The sequence below is a fragment of the Pempheris klunzingeri genome, chromosome 10 (assembly GCF_042242105.1).
Source record: "Pempheris klunzingeri isolate RE-2024b chromosome 10, fPemKlu1.hap1, whole genome shotgun sequence".
Lineage (NCBI taxonomy): Eukaryota > Metazoa > Chordata > Actinopteri > Acropomatiformes > Pempheridae > Pempheris > Pempheris klunzingeri.
In genome coordinates this window covers 12,844,815-12,862,296 of record NC_092021.1, presented here as the reverse complement: position 1 = coordinate 12,862,296, position 17,482 = coordinate 12,844,815, and the positions used below count along the sequence as shown (strand labels likewise).

The 17,482-nt window shown below is 41.3% G+C and overlaps 1 protein-coding gene across 1 annotated transcript in view; it reads left to right on the top strand.

Annotated features, from left to right (window-relative positions):
- The window catches only part of LOC139208718 (ephrin type-A receptor 6-like), a 150,374-nt gene extending 133,450 nt beyond the window's left edge, over window positions 1-16,924 (top strand). Inside the window, exons 9-17 of the mRNA XM_070838448.1 lie at window positions 34-104; window positions 3,280-3,405; window positions 3,930-4,115; window positions 9,086-9,147; window positions 9,573-9,782; window positions 11,792-11,941; window positions 15,251-15,444; window positions 15,755-15,904; window positions 16,810-16,924. Coding sequence (XP_070694549.1) covers window positions 34-104; window positions 3,280-3,405; window positions 3,930-4,115; window positions 9,086-9,147; window positions 9,573-9,782; window positions 11,792-11,941; window positions 15,251-15,444; window positions 15,755-15,904; window positions 16,810-16,924 — 1,264 coding nt within the window. The remainder of the gene's footprint in view (window positions 1-33; window positions 105-3,279; window positions 3,406-3,929; window positions 4,116-9,085; window positions 9,148-9,572; window positions 9,783-11,791; window positions 11,942-15,250; window positions 15,445-15,754; window positions 15,905-16,809) is intronic.
- Window positions 16,925-17,482: the final 558 nt, after the last annotated feature.

The following is a 17,482-nucleotide window of genomic DNA, read 5'->3' as shown; positions in this document are numbered from 1 at the left end:
TTAACTTTGTCCATCACACAATGTGTTTTCCAGGTGTCAGTGGTACTTTAAGGCCAAGATGACTTCAGAGGAGAAAAGGAGGACCAATTATCAAAATGGACATGGTAAATGAAAATAAATACTTCTTTCTTCTGTTGTGTCGGGTGTTTTTTCGTGTTTCACAGTGTTTTCGCAACTTTCACTTAGCAAAAAGATTGACTCAAGAAGAATTCATTTCCATAATCATGGTTATGATATTATATTTGGCACACTGCATAATGTTAGTGTTAAAAGTTACTTTTGCCAGAATGTCCGACCATTTGGTGAAAAAGTGCCAGGATTTATTTTATGTGTGCTTGCCAATAAGAGGTTTAGAAACAAGAAGAGACACAGTTAGCAGCGAGCAGGCTAGCCACCTGCTCTGTCTTTGCATTCAGCACGCACAGTGTACTACTATATGGATCATTTACCATTTATTTCTGAGCTTATGCATATTTGAATCTTGCATGGGAATGACCACAGGCACCATAAGCTTTTACGGAATGCAAAAACAGTGAGGAAGCAAATGTTGTATTTATATGACAGTTTCAGGAATTAAGATGTCAGATGAGACACAAGGGCGAAATCCTTTAAACAAGCGTGCTCCTTCATCTTTCTGTCTCTCCTCCTCGTCTGCAGCACCCATCCTCCCCGCCCCTCAGGTTTCATTTGATGTTCGACACAAGTTTTTTTTTCCTCCTCTTTTTTGATGAATGTGGTTACATAGCTGCACCCCTGAGCAGTCTGCTTCTGCACTCCGGTACTTTTCTCCCTCTTTTGCCTGTCTTTTGTCTTTTATTGCCCAACTTTTCATTCTTAACATGAAAAACAAACTGAAATGGGAGCTGTAAAGCAGGACTATTTTAGTTAATGAAAATTAACATTAGGACTAAAGCGAGCAGTGAAAAATATAACATAATTTTGGTAATAGAAATCTAAAAAAAATACCATAGTTTAAAAAAATGTAAACTATAATGAACAATGCAACACAAACTAAAACTACATTCAAGGTAAAATTAGCTTCATTTCAGTTTTGTCCCTCCATTTGCACTGGGGCTGCTGTTTCATTTGAGCTGTTGAGAGACTCTGGCCTGATTAAAAAGGATCTAGATGAAGATGACCGCCTAACAGACCATTTCCAGAGGGTGGCAGCAGTGCAACACAGCGGATGCTGGCTGCAGTAAAGCCAGAAAGAGGAGGAAGTAGCTTGATAGCAGATGAGATTTTTTGAAAACGGCTGAAGTTGAGGGAGAAAGCGGCACAGTCCTGTATGGGAATACTTTAACTACAAACCCATAGTAGACAAAAATAAATGAGCCATGATGAAGAGCGATGGTGACATTTGTGGGAAACAGCTAAAAGTTCACCTGAGAAAAGCTCCCACAGAGGAGCAGATGAAAACTTCCTGGAGAGGAGGGAACAGGAGGTCGCTAAAACAAGCTCACTGTCAGACAGCCGCACGACATCAAGATCTCCACAAAACGCAGCAAAGCCTGCCTCAGTGCTTTCTTTCATCCGATCTTTTTCAGCGACTATAAATCAAGTCTGTCCTCACAATATTTCTCATAACTAAAACTGGTCAACTCTTAACAATGAAAAATAAAGAATACTGAAGAACTCCTAAAACTTGCTGTAAAGCGGGAGAAAAAGAAAGATGTTAAGTGAACAGGAGGGTGAGGATTGGGGCAACACAAGAGAAAGATAAAATAGGAGAAACTGAGGAGAGGAGAGAGAAAAAGAGATGAGGGCAACCAAGTTGAAAGGTAGAGAAAGAGGAGTAGACACAGAGAAATGAGGCAATCTTGTGAGTACACTTGGACTGAGACCAGAAACAGCAAAAAGTAAGAGGAGAAATATACATGAAGTTCCTTTTTGAAGGTGGCTAACAAGCTGTCCATAGTTCTCTCATATCTTAGAATAAAACTCACACCTTATAAGGGAGTGTGTGTGTGTTCATCCTTAAAGTAATAGTCTTTGAAACCCTGTATCTCCTGTGTCCAGTCTAAGGTTTCAGCCCTGAGTGTGATGCTCAGCAGAGGCTCTGAGAGGAGAGCAGGTTCCTCAGGGTTTAGCTGTTGTCGGTTCAAGCATCAGACACAACTGTTGTTTGTTTTGTGATACTGTATCGATCCCTGAAGGAGAAATGCAGCTCTTGTCCAAACCCCCCCACCAACACCACCTCCAGTCCAGCCCACCCCCACCCCCTCCACTGGGAGGTCAGGGTCAGAGCAAGAACAGCAGCATCCACAGGGTGGACGCTTGCTTGAAGCAGAGGCTAAAACCTCGGCCTAGTTAAAGGACTCTGTGTGTGTGTGTGTGTGTGTGTGTGTGTGTGTGTGTGTGTGTGTGTGTGTGTGTGTGTGTGTGTGTGTGTGTGTGTGTGTGTGTGTGTGTGTGTGTGTGTGTTTGTGTGTGTCTGTGTGTGTCTGTGTGTGTGCGTGTGCACGTGAGTGTGTGTGTGTGTGGTCTCACAGTGAAGTAACACTTTTGCTCCTGTGCTTTGCTGGAGACCAGATATTTAACATCAGACGGTATAACTTGTCTGTTTATGGCTCCCTGCTCTTAATCAGTATTGGTGGAGAACACTATCAATTATATAAAGACAAAAAAATGTCACATGGAATTGTCCGTGTTTTGGATTTTTTTTTTCAGTGGATTTGGTCGTATTTGCACTTGTATTACTCCTAAGCTACTTGGAGATAGTTCAGATATGTATCAGTTTCTCTTTAGCTTTCTAGATCAGCTGCTCTGCTCACAGAATGTTATGGCGTTGCAACTTATTCATGTTGGTGGGACGTGTGCGCCGTTTCATCGGCTTATTGTAGGTCGTTTCTTGGCTATTTTGACGATGAAAATACCAAAGATCATCCTCGCATTCACTTGTTTTCCTAATTGTGTGTTTATAATATTGATATAAGTTTAGGTTTTTAATCAAACCATAATCTAACCATAACTTTAATGAGACATTGCAAAATCTCTCCACATACCACTGCAGGTGTACCCCCTTGTGTACAAATACCCTGGTGTGGTAGTATTTGTTGCAGCAGTAGTAGCACGAGTGGTAGAGGCAGTTATTGGCAGCTGCAGTAAAAAGTTTTATACATTGTTTAATTTGAATTCACAATTTATGTGAGTCTTGAAAAATGGATTAAATCTAAGTTTAGCTAATTTTACTTTCCAGCCTGATCAACATCAGATCAAGATATTCATAAAACACACTCAAGCTCATCATCTCTGTATCTGTTATGTCTCTCCACACAGTCCCTTTCCCAGGTATAAAGACCTATGTGGACCCTGATACATATGAAGACCCTACGCAGGCCGTCCACGAGTTCACCAAGGAGATCGACCCGTCCAGGATCCGCATCGAGAGGGTGATTGGAGCCGGTATGTACACACACACGTTCCCACACACAGGCCTGCAGTAACACACTCATCCACTTGTTTCACTGATTTTGTGTCTGTGGGTGGAAGAGGATCATTTCATGTTGGTTAGAATAACAATTAAATGTGCCATAGGAGATGATCTATTTTCATTGCACACATTTAATTATTGTGAGCCCCATCAACCATTGTACAGACACACACACACACACACACACACACACAAGTACACTTTCTTCCATTTCAGAAAGCCTCACTGTCATTTTCTCTGCATAGGCTGTAGGAATATTACGCTTTAACAGGTTTAGAGAACAAAAGAAAGTGTAAGAATAGATTCAACATATTTAAGAGAGTGAAAGAGAGAATTTTATTAAGTTGAACTAATCAGATAAGACGCAATCATGCTGGAGTTTAGATGGAAACTGCAACACTGCCCCCAGGTGGCATACCGTCATGCATGCGGATGGTCTTAGATTATAGACTCCTCACTGAGTTGATTTATATGTGTGTGTGTCTGTGCACTTTAGGTGAGTTTGGCGAGGTGTGCAGCGGTCGCCTGAGAACACCAGCGAAGAAGGAGATTGCCGTGGCGATAAAGACACTGAAAGGAGGCTACGTGGAGCGTCAGAGGCGGGACTTCCTGCGTGAGGCATCAATCATGGGCCAGTTCGACCATCCCAACATCATCAGGCTGGAGGGCGTGGTCACCAAAAGTAAGTAGGATTATGGGAGATGTCTGTTAATTCAGTATGGGATGTCACCGAGCATGACTTTGCTCGATGCTGGTATGAAACAACTCTGCCAGTCTGTCTGTACATTCCTGTCATACATCCTGTGGTGCATTGACCCTAAAGGAATTCCAGTAACTCACAGAAACAAAGATAAGAGCAATGTGTCATACAAACATCTGCAACAAAGTCACTATCTATCAAAAACCTCCCTTCAGTTTTGTTGTCTGGGGCAACCCAGATGCTGCACTCTCATTAAGCACTTTGCCTGAAAGCAAAATTAAATGAAATAAGAGAGCATTTGAAATTGCTGTCTCTGTACCCATCGCACTCTTCGCCACAGTCTGATAGATAAATGTATGCTTTTGGTCGTATGAATGGTAAATTGCTGTAAAAGTGCTCTTTATGGTTGCAGTCATGTCATTTTTAGGTATAGAGTGACTATGTGTTTATCTTGGCATTTACAAGATGAGAAAACTGTTCACTGTTCACACACATAGTTTTGTTTTTGTGCTTACGCCTTGTGGAGAGGATGCATTATCCTCTAGATATCCAGAGTGAGTGTGAGCGTCATGTGTCATGTAAGTTGTAAGCCCCCTTTTTTTGCACAGGAATATGCAAAAAGTGTGTGTGTGTGTGTGTGTGTGTGTGTGTGTGTGTGTGTGTGTGTGTGTGTGTACGTGTTAACGAGCTCTGTTTTACGGGGCTCACCCAGCGCAACATATGGTTGTTTTTACATGGGGTGTATAAACTGAGACATCGCTGTGAATATAAATGGGTCCCTTGAAGACTTTGAACCCCGCCCTGAATGTAGATAGAGGACACTCCTCAGCTGACAAGGATTCAGCTGATAAGGGCCTTTAAAGGCCGATACTGCCATTATCACAGTGAAGCTGCTGATTGCTGATATTTTGCACCGATAGATTTTACGGTAGTTTTCACAATCTCCCATCTCTCAAGCTATTGAGTGAAAAAATCCTCCCACACAACACTGACATGATTTCTCCACTAAGACATCCGATGATAAAAGAATAAACGCACTTTCAGTCGCTGTGGCCGAGAAGGACTCTTCATCACATCAGAGGTCAACAACACCGCCCAGCTGCACTGAAAAGACATTTTTCACATCTGTTGATATCATTCCATAGAATATCACATCTGGCCTTTTTTTGCGAATTTTTCTAACTTTTCACTCAATTTGATGTTTTAAAGAGCATCATAAACCCACTAACCATTACGTTTTCCTCTTATAATTAAGTAAAAGAAGAACATCCTCTCTTGATGTCAGGTTCCCCTATTTAGAGCAGTTATTATAAGTAATGTGCCACAGTTTATTATTTAATTTGGAAATAGTAATAAAAATAATAAGAACATCATCTTCCATAGAATGCAGTTGAAAGGTCCAGAGGAAGGTTATAAATGGGCCCTTAGTTAAGAGATTTTTTTGTCATTTGTAAAGTGTGACTAGAGATTAACATGCTAGCACACTTTTTATAAAGTACATACAGCATGCTGATGAGCATCAAAGTGTTGAGTGCTAGAAAACATATATTTTATTTAGGAAGAATCGTGTTTTACTGCACTAACATTTGAATTTGGAACATTGTTGTTGTCACCATTTAATGTTAGAGGCACGAACGGAGTTTCCAGCTCAGTCATCTGCATTTAATGAGAGCGGAAGTCGTCAGAGCAACAATACACGACACACACCAAATCATTAAATCAAAAGCCATTTGTGCTTGGCAGTGGGGCACCACAGACAGACAGTCATTCTGAGTGTCCCTTCTCTGTCTGCCTGTCTGTTTGTTTGTCTCTCACTCCCGCTCTCTCCATCTTTCACTCCATACATCTGTCGCTGTTCTTCAGAGACTAATTATGGAGAGTATTGTGCTGTGACTGCTATACCTGCTCTAAGATAACAGGTGACACATTAGACACATTAGTTAACAGGTGCGTTTGTTTTTGCTCAGGCGCTGCACAGCGTAACTATATATTGTTTCCAGACCTTGCTAATTAGCTCAGAAAAGCCAAGCTTGATCAAGTAATTTCCTGTCTATCCCTGCTGGATTGGTGTTGGAGGGAAATATCTGCAAATTTAATGGTGTGATGATACGATTTTTCAGATTAAAAAAACATCATGTGAGCATTTGGTCTAGAATGGTAATGCTTTGCTCATGCATCCATCCATCCATATACCCAGTGTGCCTTCTTTCCTCTGGTGACAGCAGCGCAGGGTGAGGATCAACAGTCCCTTGCTGATGTTATGCTTGATTTGGATTTGATTTTTTAAAATGTTAAAAGCATCCAAGCTGTGTAAAAATCAATGTTATCGCAGTCAGTATTTCTCAGTTTTATCTGAAGGTGTTCTGAGTTTAAGCTACCGCATCACTGTCTGAATGCCACAGCATACCTATTCATCAGTTTAGTTCCTTAATTGTAAGAGAGCACAAAATGCAAAAATGCCGGTTCTCAGCACAGTCTCTTCCAATGAAAAAGAGTCACATTCCATGCAAACAGCATTTATGAAGGTGCAGAGCACAAGACATGTGCACGTTCCTGAGGAGCAATGTTTTCACCTGCGCCTGTTCAGAATTTGCTGTGAATGCCAATGGAAGGTGCAGGAGGAGGTTAGTCCTTGGCAATCCAGTTCCCCCCTTTTTTAATAAAATGATGTTGTATTTTAAACAGCTGAAACATTACCTTGCTCTGCACAGTGTATTTTAGTGAATAAATGAAGGGCCTTTTGTGATTCTGCTTTACAGCCATAACATGAAAATATGTGAAATGAAGCCAAAATGAAGGCTTTCTGTGTTATATTAATTATAAATCCACTTGTGGTTTAGGCTGAATGAGCCTAAAACACATAATATGATGATCACAGAAGCCTTGCTGCTGTCAGCCAGTCTGACCTGCTGCATCCTGTCAGACACTACAGGTCAGTAGGCTAAAAGTTTTAACTTATAGATATCACCATCACCATCACCAAACTTGATTACTTGCATCAAGACATCATTTTTCTGTATTACAAGGTTTCTGAAATTCTATGTTTAAATATGCAAATCATGCATTATGTAATTAAGCTTAAGCTAAAACTCATAGAAACTCATAGAAAACAGCTGTTTGATATATAAATTGAGGATAAACCAACAAACACAAATAGACAAAGTGTAGTAAAACACCTAAGTATAGTATGTGTTTCAGACATTTTCTTTCCACTAGTCTGAAAGACTTCTTATGGAAACAAAGTAGCTCAAAATCTCAAAATGCATGAAAAATCAACATTTTTGCCTGTAGTGTCTCACCTTATACACTAACACTACAAACAGTCTGGTTGTTAATGCCTGCCTGTTACTGCACCTGATGCAGTGGTGACATATGTCATTTAGACTTTTGAGTTACAGGTCATAATCTGTTTAAGATCCCTTTTTGTTGGTTAAAAAAAACCGTGCCGTAGAGCAGGCGTGATGTTGTTGCACAATGAGTAATAAATTACATATTGTTCTGCTGCATTATGAAATAGAAGACATCTTGTTTTCTTAAAAGCCATTCAAGTGTGTTAAAGGGACGTTTTTACGTTTGGCTTAACCTCATATGTTGTAGTGTTACTATATCTTCCATCGTGCCAGTTTTCACATTCCCATGTGAGGAAAAAAGTTGTCTTGAATCTGCAGTGTGATATCATGGTGTTACTTCACCACAGTAACACTTTTATTTCTCTTTCCTGCAGCTCAGAAGGGTTTACAACCCACCAGCACACAGGCCTGGACAACTGCCTCCCAGCTGTAAACCAGTCAATCTGTAACACTGTAGGGATCCTCTGTGGGGAAACAATAACATTTGGAAGGAGAGCTTGAGCTTGTGCCTGTTTCTAACTAATGTTTTATGTCACACATAGACTGAATACTAAACAGGTCCTGAATGGCAGGTTGGACATGTTGAGATGGAGAAGTTTTTTGAATTGAGCGCGACTCCATGCATCAATCAGCCGCTGATGTTGTGCTTGTTTCCGCAGCCCCTTCTTTCCTTTTCACTGTCTGAGACTGGCAGTTGCACACACACACACACACACACACACACACACACACACACACACACAGTGGGATTTTGTTCACCAGAGCCTACTGTGTCACCAACATGGCTCCAAATATTATCTTTTGGTTCATCAGAGAACCATTTGGAATCACTGTTCCTTAACTAACAGTTTGATGACCCACAGGTAATAATTTATCGTATTGTTTTAGGTTATCTGTATGCACAATCAGGTTTATATAATAAATGACAATAACTGCAAAAACATGTTTAAAAAATAGGGTGTTTTGCATATTAAATGCAAAAAAATGCATCTGTTTGTTAAAAAAATCACATCTGATTCATTTTTGCATAAGGCATTTCTAATTTTATGGATATAACTCCAGTTCTTCACAGGTGGTTATACAAAAGCTGCAGGTTATTTTCTAAGGGACGGCCCACACATGCAGTCATTAATGTGTCAGAGGTTTCACTGATGAATAATATTGTCAAGCACCGCCTAAGAGCATCTTTGATCAAAAGCAAAGATCCACGTACTAGCTTATATACTTTTAACTGTACATCACAGTGTTTATTCAGCAAATGGAAATGTCATTACATTCTGTGCCGTCACGTTCCTTCTGTCTTTCACCCTCCACCGTAGACTCTCCTTACTACCAAAGGAAATCCCTGATAGCAAAGAGATAATCTTTAGAGAAAATGTGTGTTTGTTCCACTAACCTATATACCATGGTTACAGGCCCGCCGACCCGAATTTATTCACTTTGTGGAAAGTGGCACTTATGGCAGCTCCAGATTAGGCTGTTAGCCAAGAAAGCTAATTACTGTTTAACTACTGGAATAAATGCAGCCAGTCATTTAGATCGACTGTAAAGTTAGCTAGCCAGTGCAATAATAGCAATACAATTGTGTTTGTGTGTTTGCAGGCAGGCCTGTGATGATTGTGGTGGAGTACATGGAAAATGGATCACTGGACTCATTTCTGAGGGTGAGTGTTGAGGTGATCAGCGATTCTGATGTTTCTATCAGGTGGTATTGTATAATATAAAATGGCAACATAACATATCTACTGAAGGCCCTCATCTAAGTGTGTAAAAACAACACTTCCTTTGCATATCTTTGACCAAAAGTGGTCTTGCTATCTGCCTGCCACCATGGGTCATTAAGGGTATTGCAACTAGAATGGTTAATTTTTTAAAGACATTTGTCTTGAGAGCAATATTTATTGTCACATATAGTCCTGCCAATAAACTGTCTTGTTTTTGTCAGTGTCACTCCCTTTTCTTTTTCTTTTTGTTGGTTTTGTTTGTTATTGACCCCCCTCTCTCTCACATAGCCTCTGCTGTCTCTGGTTTTAGCAATGGCTGCTTCTCTGTCAGTTCATTTCTCTCCATATTCTGCTTTCCCTGTCAGCAACATGACGGCCACTTCACTGTCATCCAGTTGGTCGGCATGCTGCGTGGCATCGCCTCGGGCATGAAGTATCTGTCAGACATGGGCTACGTTCACAGAGACTTGGCAGCAAGAAACATCCTGGTCAACAGCAACCTGGTGTGTAAAGTGTCAGACTTCGGCCTGTCCCGAATCCTGGAGGACGACCCGGAGGCTGCTTACACCACAACGGTACACCTGACACAGTCATATTCACTGCCAATTGGCTGACTCCTCCTGGTATGTTCGTGGCTTTGTGAGAGAACCTCATTAGAAGTCGAGTAGGGAGTCTTGAAGTATGAAAGGAGCAGGAGTAGAAACTCAGCAAACAGCAACTCAATTTACGGGGCTTTACGGAGAGTTTCAAAGACACACCCTACCAGCTGTTCTGCAGCTGATCACCCCTGTATCACCACATAACAACAAAACTGACGTAGCTCGTGCATGACCTGACATCCACAGTACCCTGACAACTCTTCTGAAAGCCACACCAGTGCTGAAATAAGGGACAGGACTCATATGGACTTCTTTTAATTTCTGCCAACACACCTGCTGCTGTATCTTATCATTTTTACTCTCAAAAGCAAGTTCATCGTCTCCCATGAATATAAATCTTATCAGTGTAGGAAGTCTTTAGAAAGACATGGGATTTGGAAGGTTTAAATTCTTAATGCAAAGATTGTATTGCACAGACTGATGCTATCTATGTAAGTTTGAGACATCAGCAAACTGATGCATCACTCTACTCCTCCTTGATTAGACTTCTCTCTCCCGCGGCCAGCGAAAGGCTGAGTTGCCTCAGATAGCAAAAGCTAAACCTCAAAAACTCTTGTGCTGCAAAGACGCCATTCTGTAAATCTGTCTGAGCGGTGACCTCCATTTCCTGGTCTGTATTGAGGTTACTGTGTGAAGGAATTACTGTGCCTTTGGTTCCAAGTTTGGGTTTTTGCTCAACAAGAGTGCAGCTGAAATCCACAGAGGGGAAGTGAAGCTTGAGGTGAGGTGAGGACAAAGGTGAAGTGATGAACACAGAAATGGTGATAAAGTTTCAGGATTCAAAATAGGAGAGGACTTATCAGTGTTTATGAAATATTATTACTGCTATGTGTTTAAAAATGGCTCAGCATGCACTTGAGCATGTTTTAATATCTCATGTTATGTAATATCATAACTTCATTTGTGTAATCTTTTCCGGTTTTAGCCACTGAGATGCTGAGCTATAACTTAAAGTCAAGCTGAAATGAAAAATGCCTTTTTAACGCTTTTAGATCACATTGCAGGTCACATTGTGCACATATCTAATAGTACATTACAAAAAAAGTTTTTTTTCATGTAAAATAAAATATGACGTGTTAATGTAGGTTTGAACCAATTCCTACCAAAAAACATCACTGTATCAACCCATCAATCAACTTTAAGCGGCACAGAACTAAGATTTATTACTTAGCTCGCTAGAACCAGCTTGGTACGTCCTCGAGTGTCAACTCAAACATTGATTTGCTGACCTAAAATACTTGTGTGCTATCTGTGGCAGCTCCAGATTAGCCTGATAGCTAATTACTGTGTTACTATTGGATTGAATGCAGCCAGTCATTTAGATCAACTGTAAAGTTGGCTAGCCAATGCAATAATGGCACAATAATTGACTCTCAACGTTACCACTGAGACGCATCGAGATGCTCCCGTGGGTCAGATTGAGCCTCAGAACCCGGTTGCTGCATTTGATCTGCAATGGCCAAAGGCTCAAACATGTATGGCCTCGCTCCAAGGATGATATATTCATCCTCTCCCTCTTCTTCATCCAACTCCTGCACTTTGATGGGTACCTCTCCCTTCTCTGGTAAAGGTGTTGAAGGAGGTGAATAGTCCTCGAGGATTAAATGGAGGCTAGCATCCAACTCTGGATCACTGTAGTTCTCCATGTTTGTTGTGGCATGCCTTCTTTTCAACATTCAAATTAAATTCCTCCTAACGTTATGTCCTGTCCCTTTTCACTGAAATACGTCATGATAAGCTAGATGGTCTCAAAATGCCGTGTAATTTTTAAGTGATTTATCAGATGGCATACATAACAAACATTTTTACAATGAGTGACTCAGGATGTCCTCAGTGTGCTTTTTCCTTTCAAGTGTGTCAGTGTATCCATGAGTGTTTCATTTATTTGTGTGTGTCTTTATTTTATGCTTCATGCATGTGAGCAGGGTGGTAAGATCCCAATCCGATGGACTGCTCCTGAGGCCATCTCATACAGGAAATTCTCTTCGGCCAGTGACGCGTGGAGTTATGGCATCGTCATGTGGGAAGTGATGTCGTATGGGGAGCGGCCATACTGGGAGATGTCCAATCAGGATGTGAGTATTGTCATCATCGCTCCCATCGGGTTACAGTGCATTTGTGTGAAATGTGAAACAAGTGACAAGAAGAATAATAAAATAACTCAGCAACTGTATGTTTACCTCATTATCTCCTGCTCACTCTCCTCCTCAGTCAGAAAGCTCTCAAACTCTTTCTTGAGTTATCTTTGGGATACAGTAGTCCCTCGCTATAACGCGGTTCACCTTTCACGGCCTCGCTGTTTCGCGGATTTTTTTAGTGCAATTTTGCATGCTTTTTTTTTACAGTATATGAACACGCATTGTGTACTGCATCCTGATTGGCTAAGGGACTGTAGACCAATGTCAATCAATCTCCTCCGTGCCGTGTCTCTGCACAGTACAGAATGCGTTCGGCTTGCCAAATTTACATAAATGTTCAATCGCTAGCAGTGTGACTTTTAAGTGCTGCCTGTTTGCAAGACAAACAAACAAGTCAAACAAGAGATAAATGTGAGAAAATGTTAATGCCTGTCTGAGAAAAGTGTATAAACTGTATGGTGAGGGGTTTTACAGCCTTAAAATATATATAAGAATTGTAAAAAATAAAGCTGACTACTTTGCGGATTTCGCCTATTGCGGGTTATTTTTAGAACGTATCCCCCGCAATAAACGAGGGACCACTGTATATCAATCAATCATCCGTTGTTTATACCGCTTATCCTCCAGGGTCGTGGGGGGGGGGGACATCTTGGACTGGTCACCAGTCAATCACAGGGCCGACACATAGAGACAGACAACCATTCACACTCATGGGTGATTTAGAGTCATCAATTAACCAGCATGTCTTTGGACTGTGGGAGAAAGCCGGGTTAACCCAGAGAAAACTCACGCAAGCACAGGGAGAACATGTAAACTCCACACAGAAAGGTTCAAGGTTCAAACCACAAACCTGCCGATTCAAACCACAAACCTTCTTGTTGTGAGGCAACAGTGCTAATCACCGCACCACCATGCTGCCCTCAGTCAATCAATCTTTAATTATATAGCGCCAATATAAGATATATACAGAAACAGTTTGTGGCTCATTTGGTTGGCACAGCTGCACTACTTAACTCACTAAGTGCATTGCGGACCTGGAAGCACAACTGGTGTTTTACTGAACAAGGAATAAATAGACTCATGGTATATTTTCACTTTTGAGTGGACTATTCCTTTCAGTGATTTTCTCCGAGGCATCTCAGTGATCATTCTTTTATCTATTAGAGGATGGAGGAGAATTGTTTGCGTTGTTTCGACAAATATTCCCCTCACTACCCCGGTTTTCTAACATCAACACGGCAACACACTTCAATATTGACTTTTCAATGCGAGTCCTGTCCCGCTGAGTAAATTTGTGGGTCTATTTTCCATTATATCTGTTAAAATAGTTGCCCTTCAACCTGCTACCTGACCGTTTTCTCACATCAAAGGCCTACCTCTGAGAGAGAGGAGGGGAGGAACAGAAATGCTGGTGAGATTCGCCAAAAGGATGAAAAAGATGAGTGAGACAGAAAGGGAAAGAGCAGGTCAAAGGTTCAGAGGACTGCGGTCCGGTACAGGGGGAATTTAAAGCTGTGGATTCAGTGTGGCTGAGCAACCCGCTGATCCCTGGGCTGTGGTCAGGGATTGGAGGGGCCATGGAGGAAGCAGATCCATCCCTTTCTCCGCTGAGTGTGAAAGCTCCACCGTAATCCCTTCAACCCCTTACACACAGACTCATACACATCTATACACAGACACCCACACACACACACATTCACTAAGGTCCCAGGGTTTGGGGAGGATTTGTGCTGTTTGGGAATTGCTTAGATGTGCTTTCCAAGGCAAAAGGCCAGCCAAGCTGCAAAAACCAGCCAAACACTATCTCATCCTGGTCAGCCACTTAGCACAGCTCCCTACACAGATACATGGATCTCTACTTTCACATAAACTCACAGATATGATATGGAGAGATGAGATGTACCCGGGCCTACAGTAACACACATGATCAGCTCAGAGGAATTTACGCTTGCAGCCGATACATGTTGATTTATAGTACAGGTTATGTTTGGGCACATGAATAAAAGATCAAGTTCAAACTTATCTGTACTACCCAGGAAATCCGCCATTCACAGAGGAGGTGATGGGAAATAATAAAAGCTCACAAAAGCATTAAATATTGGGATGCTTGCTGTTTTTGTTGATTTTATCAGTTATTTCTCTGACTCATGGTGTTGTAGTCCGTCTCTTTGCTGCAGGTTTTCAATCAGACAGCCAGAGCTATTATTAATGTAGCTTAAAGCGACTATTATCCTTTTTTTTTTTTTAACAAATAGAAATAATAATGTATCAAATGACAACATGTAATGTAAAACGGGTCGCTCCTAGTGATGTGCATACAGAGGATTATCACTCCGATCTGCAGCTCCCATCAGCTTTGAAAAGACATGAAAACCCGATGTACACTACCTGCTCACCAAACTGCAGGCAGACACCTAAAGAGCCCAAAAACTGAGCTAAAAGAGAGTACATTTTTGGACTTAAATTCACCAGATGACCAGAAACAAGACTAAAAATTAATTATTGTGTTGCTCCATAACTGTTGGATGTGTCAACTTAAAGGTGAAGATTTGTCATGTCCACAGTTTGTTTGCCCCGACATGTGATACATATTCAAAGACATTGTTATTCCTCTGTCAGCACTTTGTTCCAGACTGAAATATCTGAATAGCTATTTGAGGGATTGCCAGACATTCATGGCTCCCTTTCAGGATGAATCCTAATGACTTTGGTGATCCCCTGACTTTTCCTCTAGCAAAATTATAGGTCATTCATGATCCCCACAGGATCAGTTTTAATTACATGAGTGATCCCTTGACTTTTCATGTAGCACCATCATTAGGTTGAAATTTCACTTTGTCCAGTACTGAAGAGCAAATACCTACGAAGCTAATGACCTCCAGCATGCTAGCATACTAAACTAAGATAGTAAATATGGTAAACATTAAACCTGCATGGCACCAGCATTTCAGCATTATCATTGTGAGCATGTCAGCATACTAACGTTTATCTCCAAGCGCCTGTGCACATGTGTACAGCCTCACAGAGCCCTGAGCTTGACTCTTTTTACTCTCTTTTTGCGTGCATATCCATATATATCTGCAGTATGCCTTTTAAAACTGGTCATAAGTAAACTGATTGACAATAATCTGATAAGTCTCTAACTTTAAAACCAAACAGATACATTGTCAAGCTAAATAAATTCAGCACAGCAGCCGTCTTCCACATTTAGACATCATTCTTCATCACACCCAACTGTCTCTCCAGGTGATTCTGTCTATCGAAGAGGGCTACCGGCTGCCTGCACCGATGGGCTGCCCCGTGGCCCTGCACCAGCTGATGCTGCACTGCTGGCAGAAGGAGAGGAGTCATCGGCCCAAATTCGCCGATGTTGTTTCCTTCTTGGATAAACTGATCCGTAATCCGAGCAGCCTGCTGCCACTGGTAGAGGACATTCAGAGGTACAGCAGTGAAGAGTTGCTAGTATCATAAAATCTATAAAGTGTAAATGAGCTGTTGATTTGTGACCTCCCAGGACACTCTCTAGGAGTACTGTTACCCCAGAACAGAGTGAGCTATAATACATCATGTGTCCAAAATCCAAGTAGAGATAGTTGGACTTTCTTGGTTAAGAACGTTTATAAATTGCTCTCACTCCTACATCTAGAACTAGGACCAAGTGTGTGTCACTCTGAAGAACTTTAAGCCAGTTAGGCCACCTCTGAAATACTGCAAGGATCTAAAATTATCTGTTTTATTCATTTCTGTCAGTCTACCAGAGTCTCCGGGGGAGGAAATGGACTACCCAATGTTCATCTCCATTGGCGACTGGCTGGACTCCATTAAGATGAGTCAGTACAAGAGCAATTTCATGGCAGCAAGCTACAACACATTGGATTCTGTGGCGAGGATGAGCATTGAGTGAGTAGAAGAGCCACAGCTTAATCACTATCTAATGGCACAAAACCAAATAGGACCTATGTCTGTAGCAGCAGTGTTGTTTTAAAGGGCCACTCCATCAATTATACTCATGACGTATGGAGTACTCTTCAGACTCTGAATGCTTTCTGTGGCTGTAGGGAGCTTTCATAAGTGAGATAAAGCCTGTATTTCAAAGTTGGGGTGTGGATTTAAAAGATATGAGATGTAGGATCCCAGGTTACTCAAACTATGGATTAAAAGTCAGGCTATTTCAGCCTGCTTTGATTATGATCATTCTTTTTCTCCAAGCTCCCCAACTTTATCTAAGTGTGATACAAAATTGCTTGTATTTTCTTTGTATTTTTTAGGATAAACTTCTGCACGCTGTCATTGTTTCGGTTGTGCTCCCTTCATACTAAACCACAGCATGTAACAACCAATCAACAAAGGGGAGCCAAATCTCAGCAGGAGAAAATAACCAATCAATAATTGATAAAAAAAAAAAAAACATGTAATGAGACAAACAATACATGTAAAAATCTATAGAATACAAATGAAAATAGATATTGCTGTGATAATTGTGTCAGGTGTTTGATGTTTATTATGTTATATTACTATAATAAAGTCAGTGTGCACAACCTCTTACATATATCAAATGTTTTTGATATAAAATGAGAAAAGTGCTTGAAAATGAGATCCATTTGTTAATCCTCACTCAAGCTTATTATTCATTTGGGATCAAAACATCACTGCCTACAAGATTTTTGTGCACACAACTCCCCCCCCCCCAGAAAAAAAGCAACGAATGAGATCAAGGAAAAAAGTAAGAATTAAAGCATTGTGTGTGTGTGTGTGTGTGTGTGTGTTTGTGTGTGTGTGTCTTTGTGCTTCTCCTCTCGGCCTAGAGATGTGAGGCGTATTGGAGTGGAGCTGATCGGCCACCAGAGACGGATCATCAGCAGCGTACAGACCCTCCGCCTTCAGCTACTGCACGAACAGGAGAAGGGTTTCCATGTATGAGGACAACCTGGGATGGACAGATAGATGGACCTGATGGAAGTGAAGTCTAGACCGTTGGAGAGACAGTCCACAGCCTGTGCCTGAGTCTGAACCCCTCGTGCAGGAGGTCATTGGACAGACCACCACAGCAGACTGCCTCCTGGTCTCTCTTACATCCAGTAGTAACAGACTTTTTCCTACTATACACCCCTTACCCAGTATACCTGGTTCTGCCAGACTATTACAGCCTGATAGACTTTAAAGACTGGCCCAGGCCCTCACTTAGGGGAATGTAATGCCTTGTTGCAGCAGTACTTTGTGTGTGAAGCAACAATATCTAGAGATGTAGATTTGCAAACATAATCTACTGAATCTTTTGACTCTTTTTTCTTTTTCTTTCTCTCTTTTCTCGCTCTGAGTCTTGTGCTCATGTAGCTGCTATCGAGTGTGCAATCGAAAAAGTTTTGAAAAAAAAAGTATCCTCGATATTTTTTATTTTGGAGTTTGATAAGTTATCATGAAGGTATTATTTGCATTGCTTTAGTTTACCCTTTCTCCAGAGAATCTGGTACGCTAATA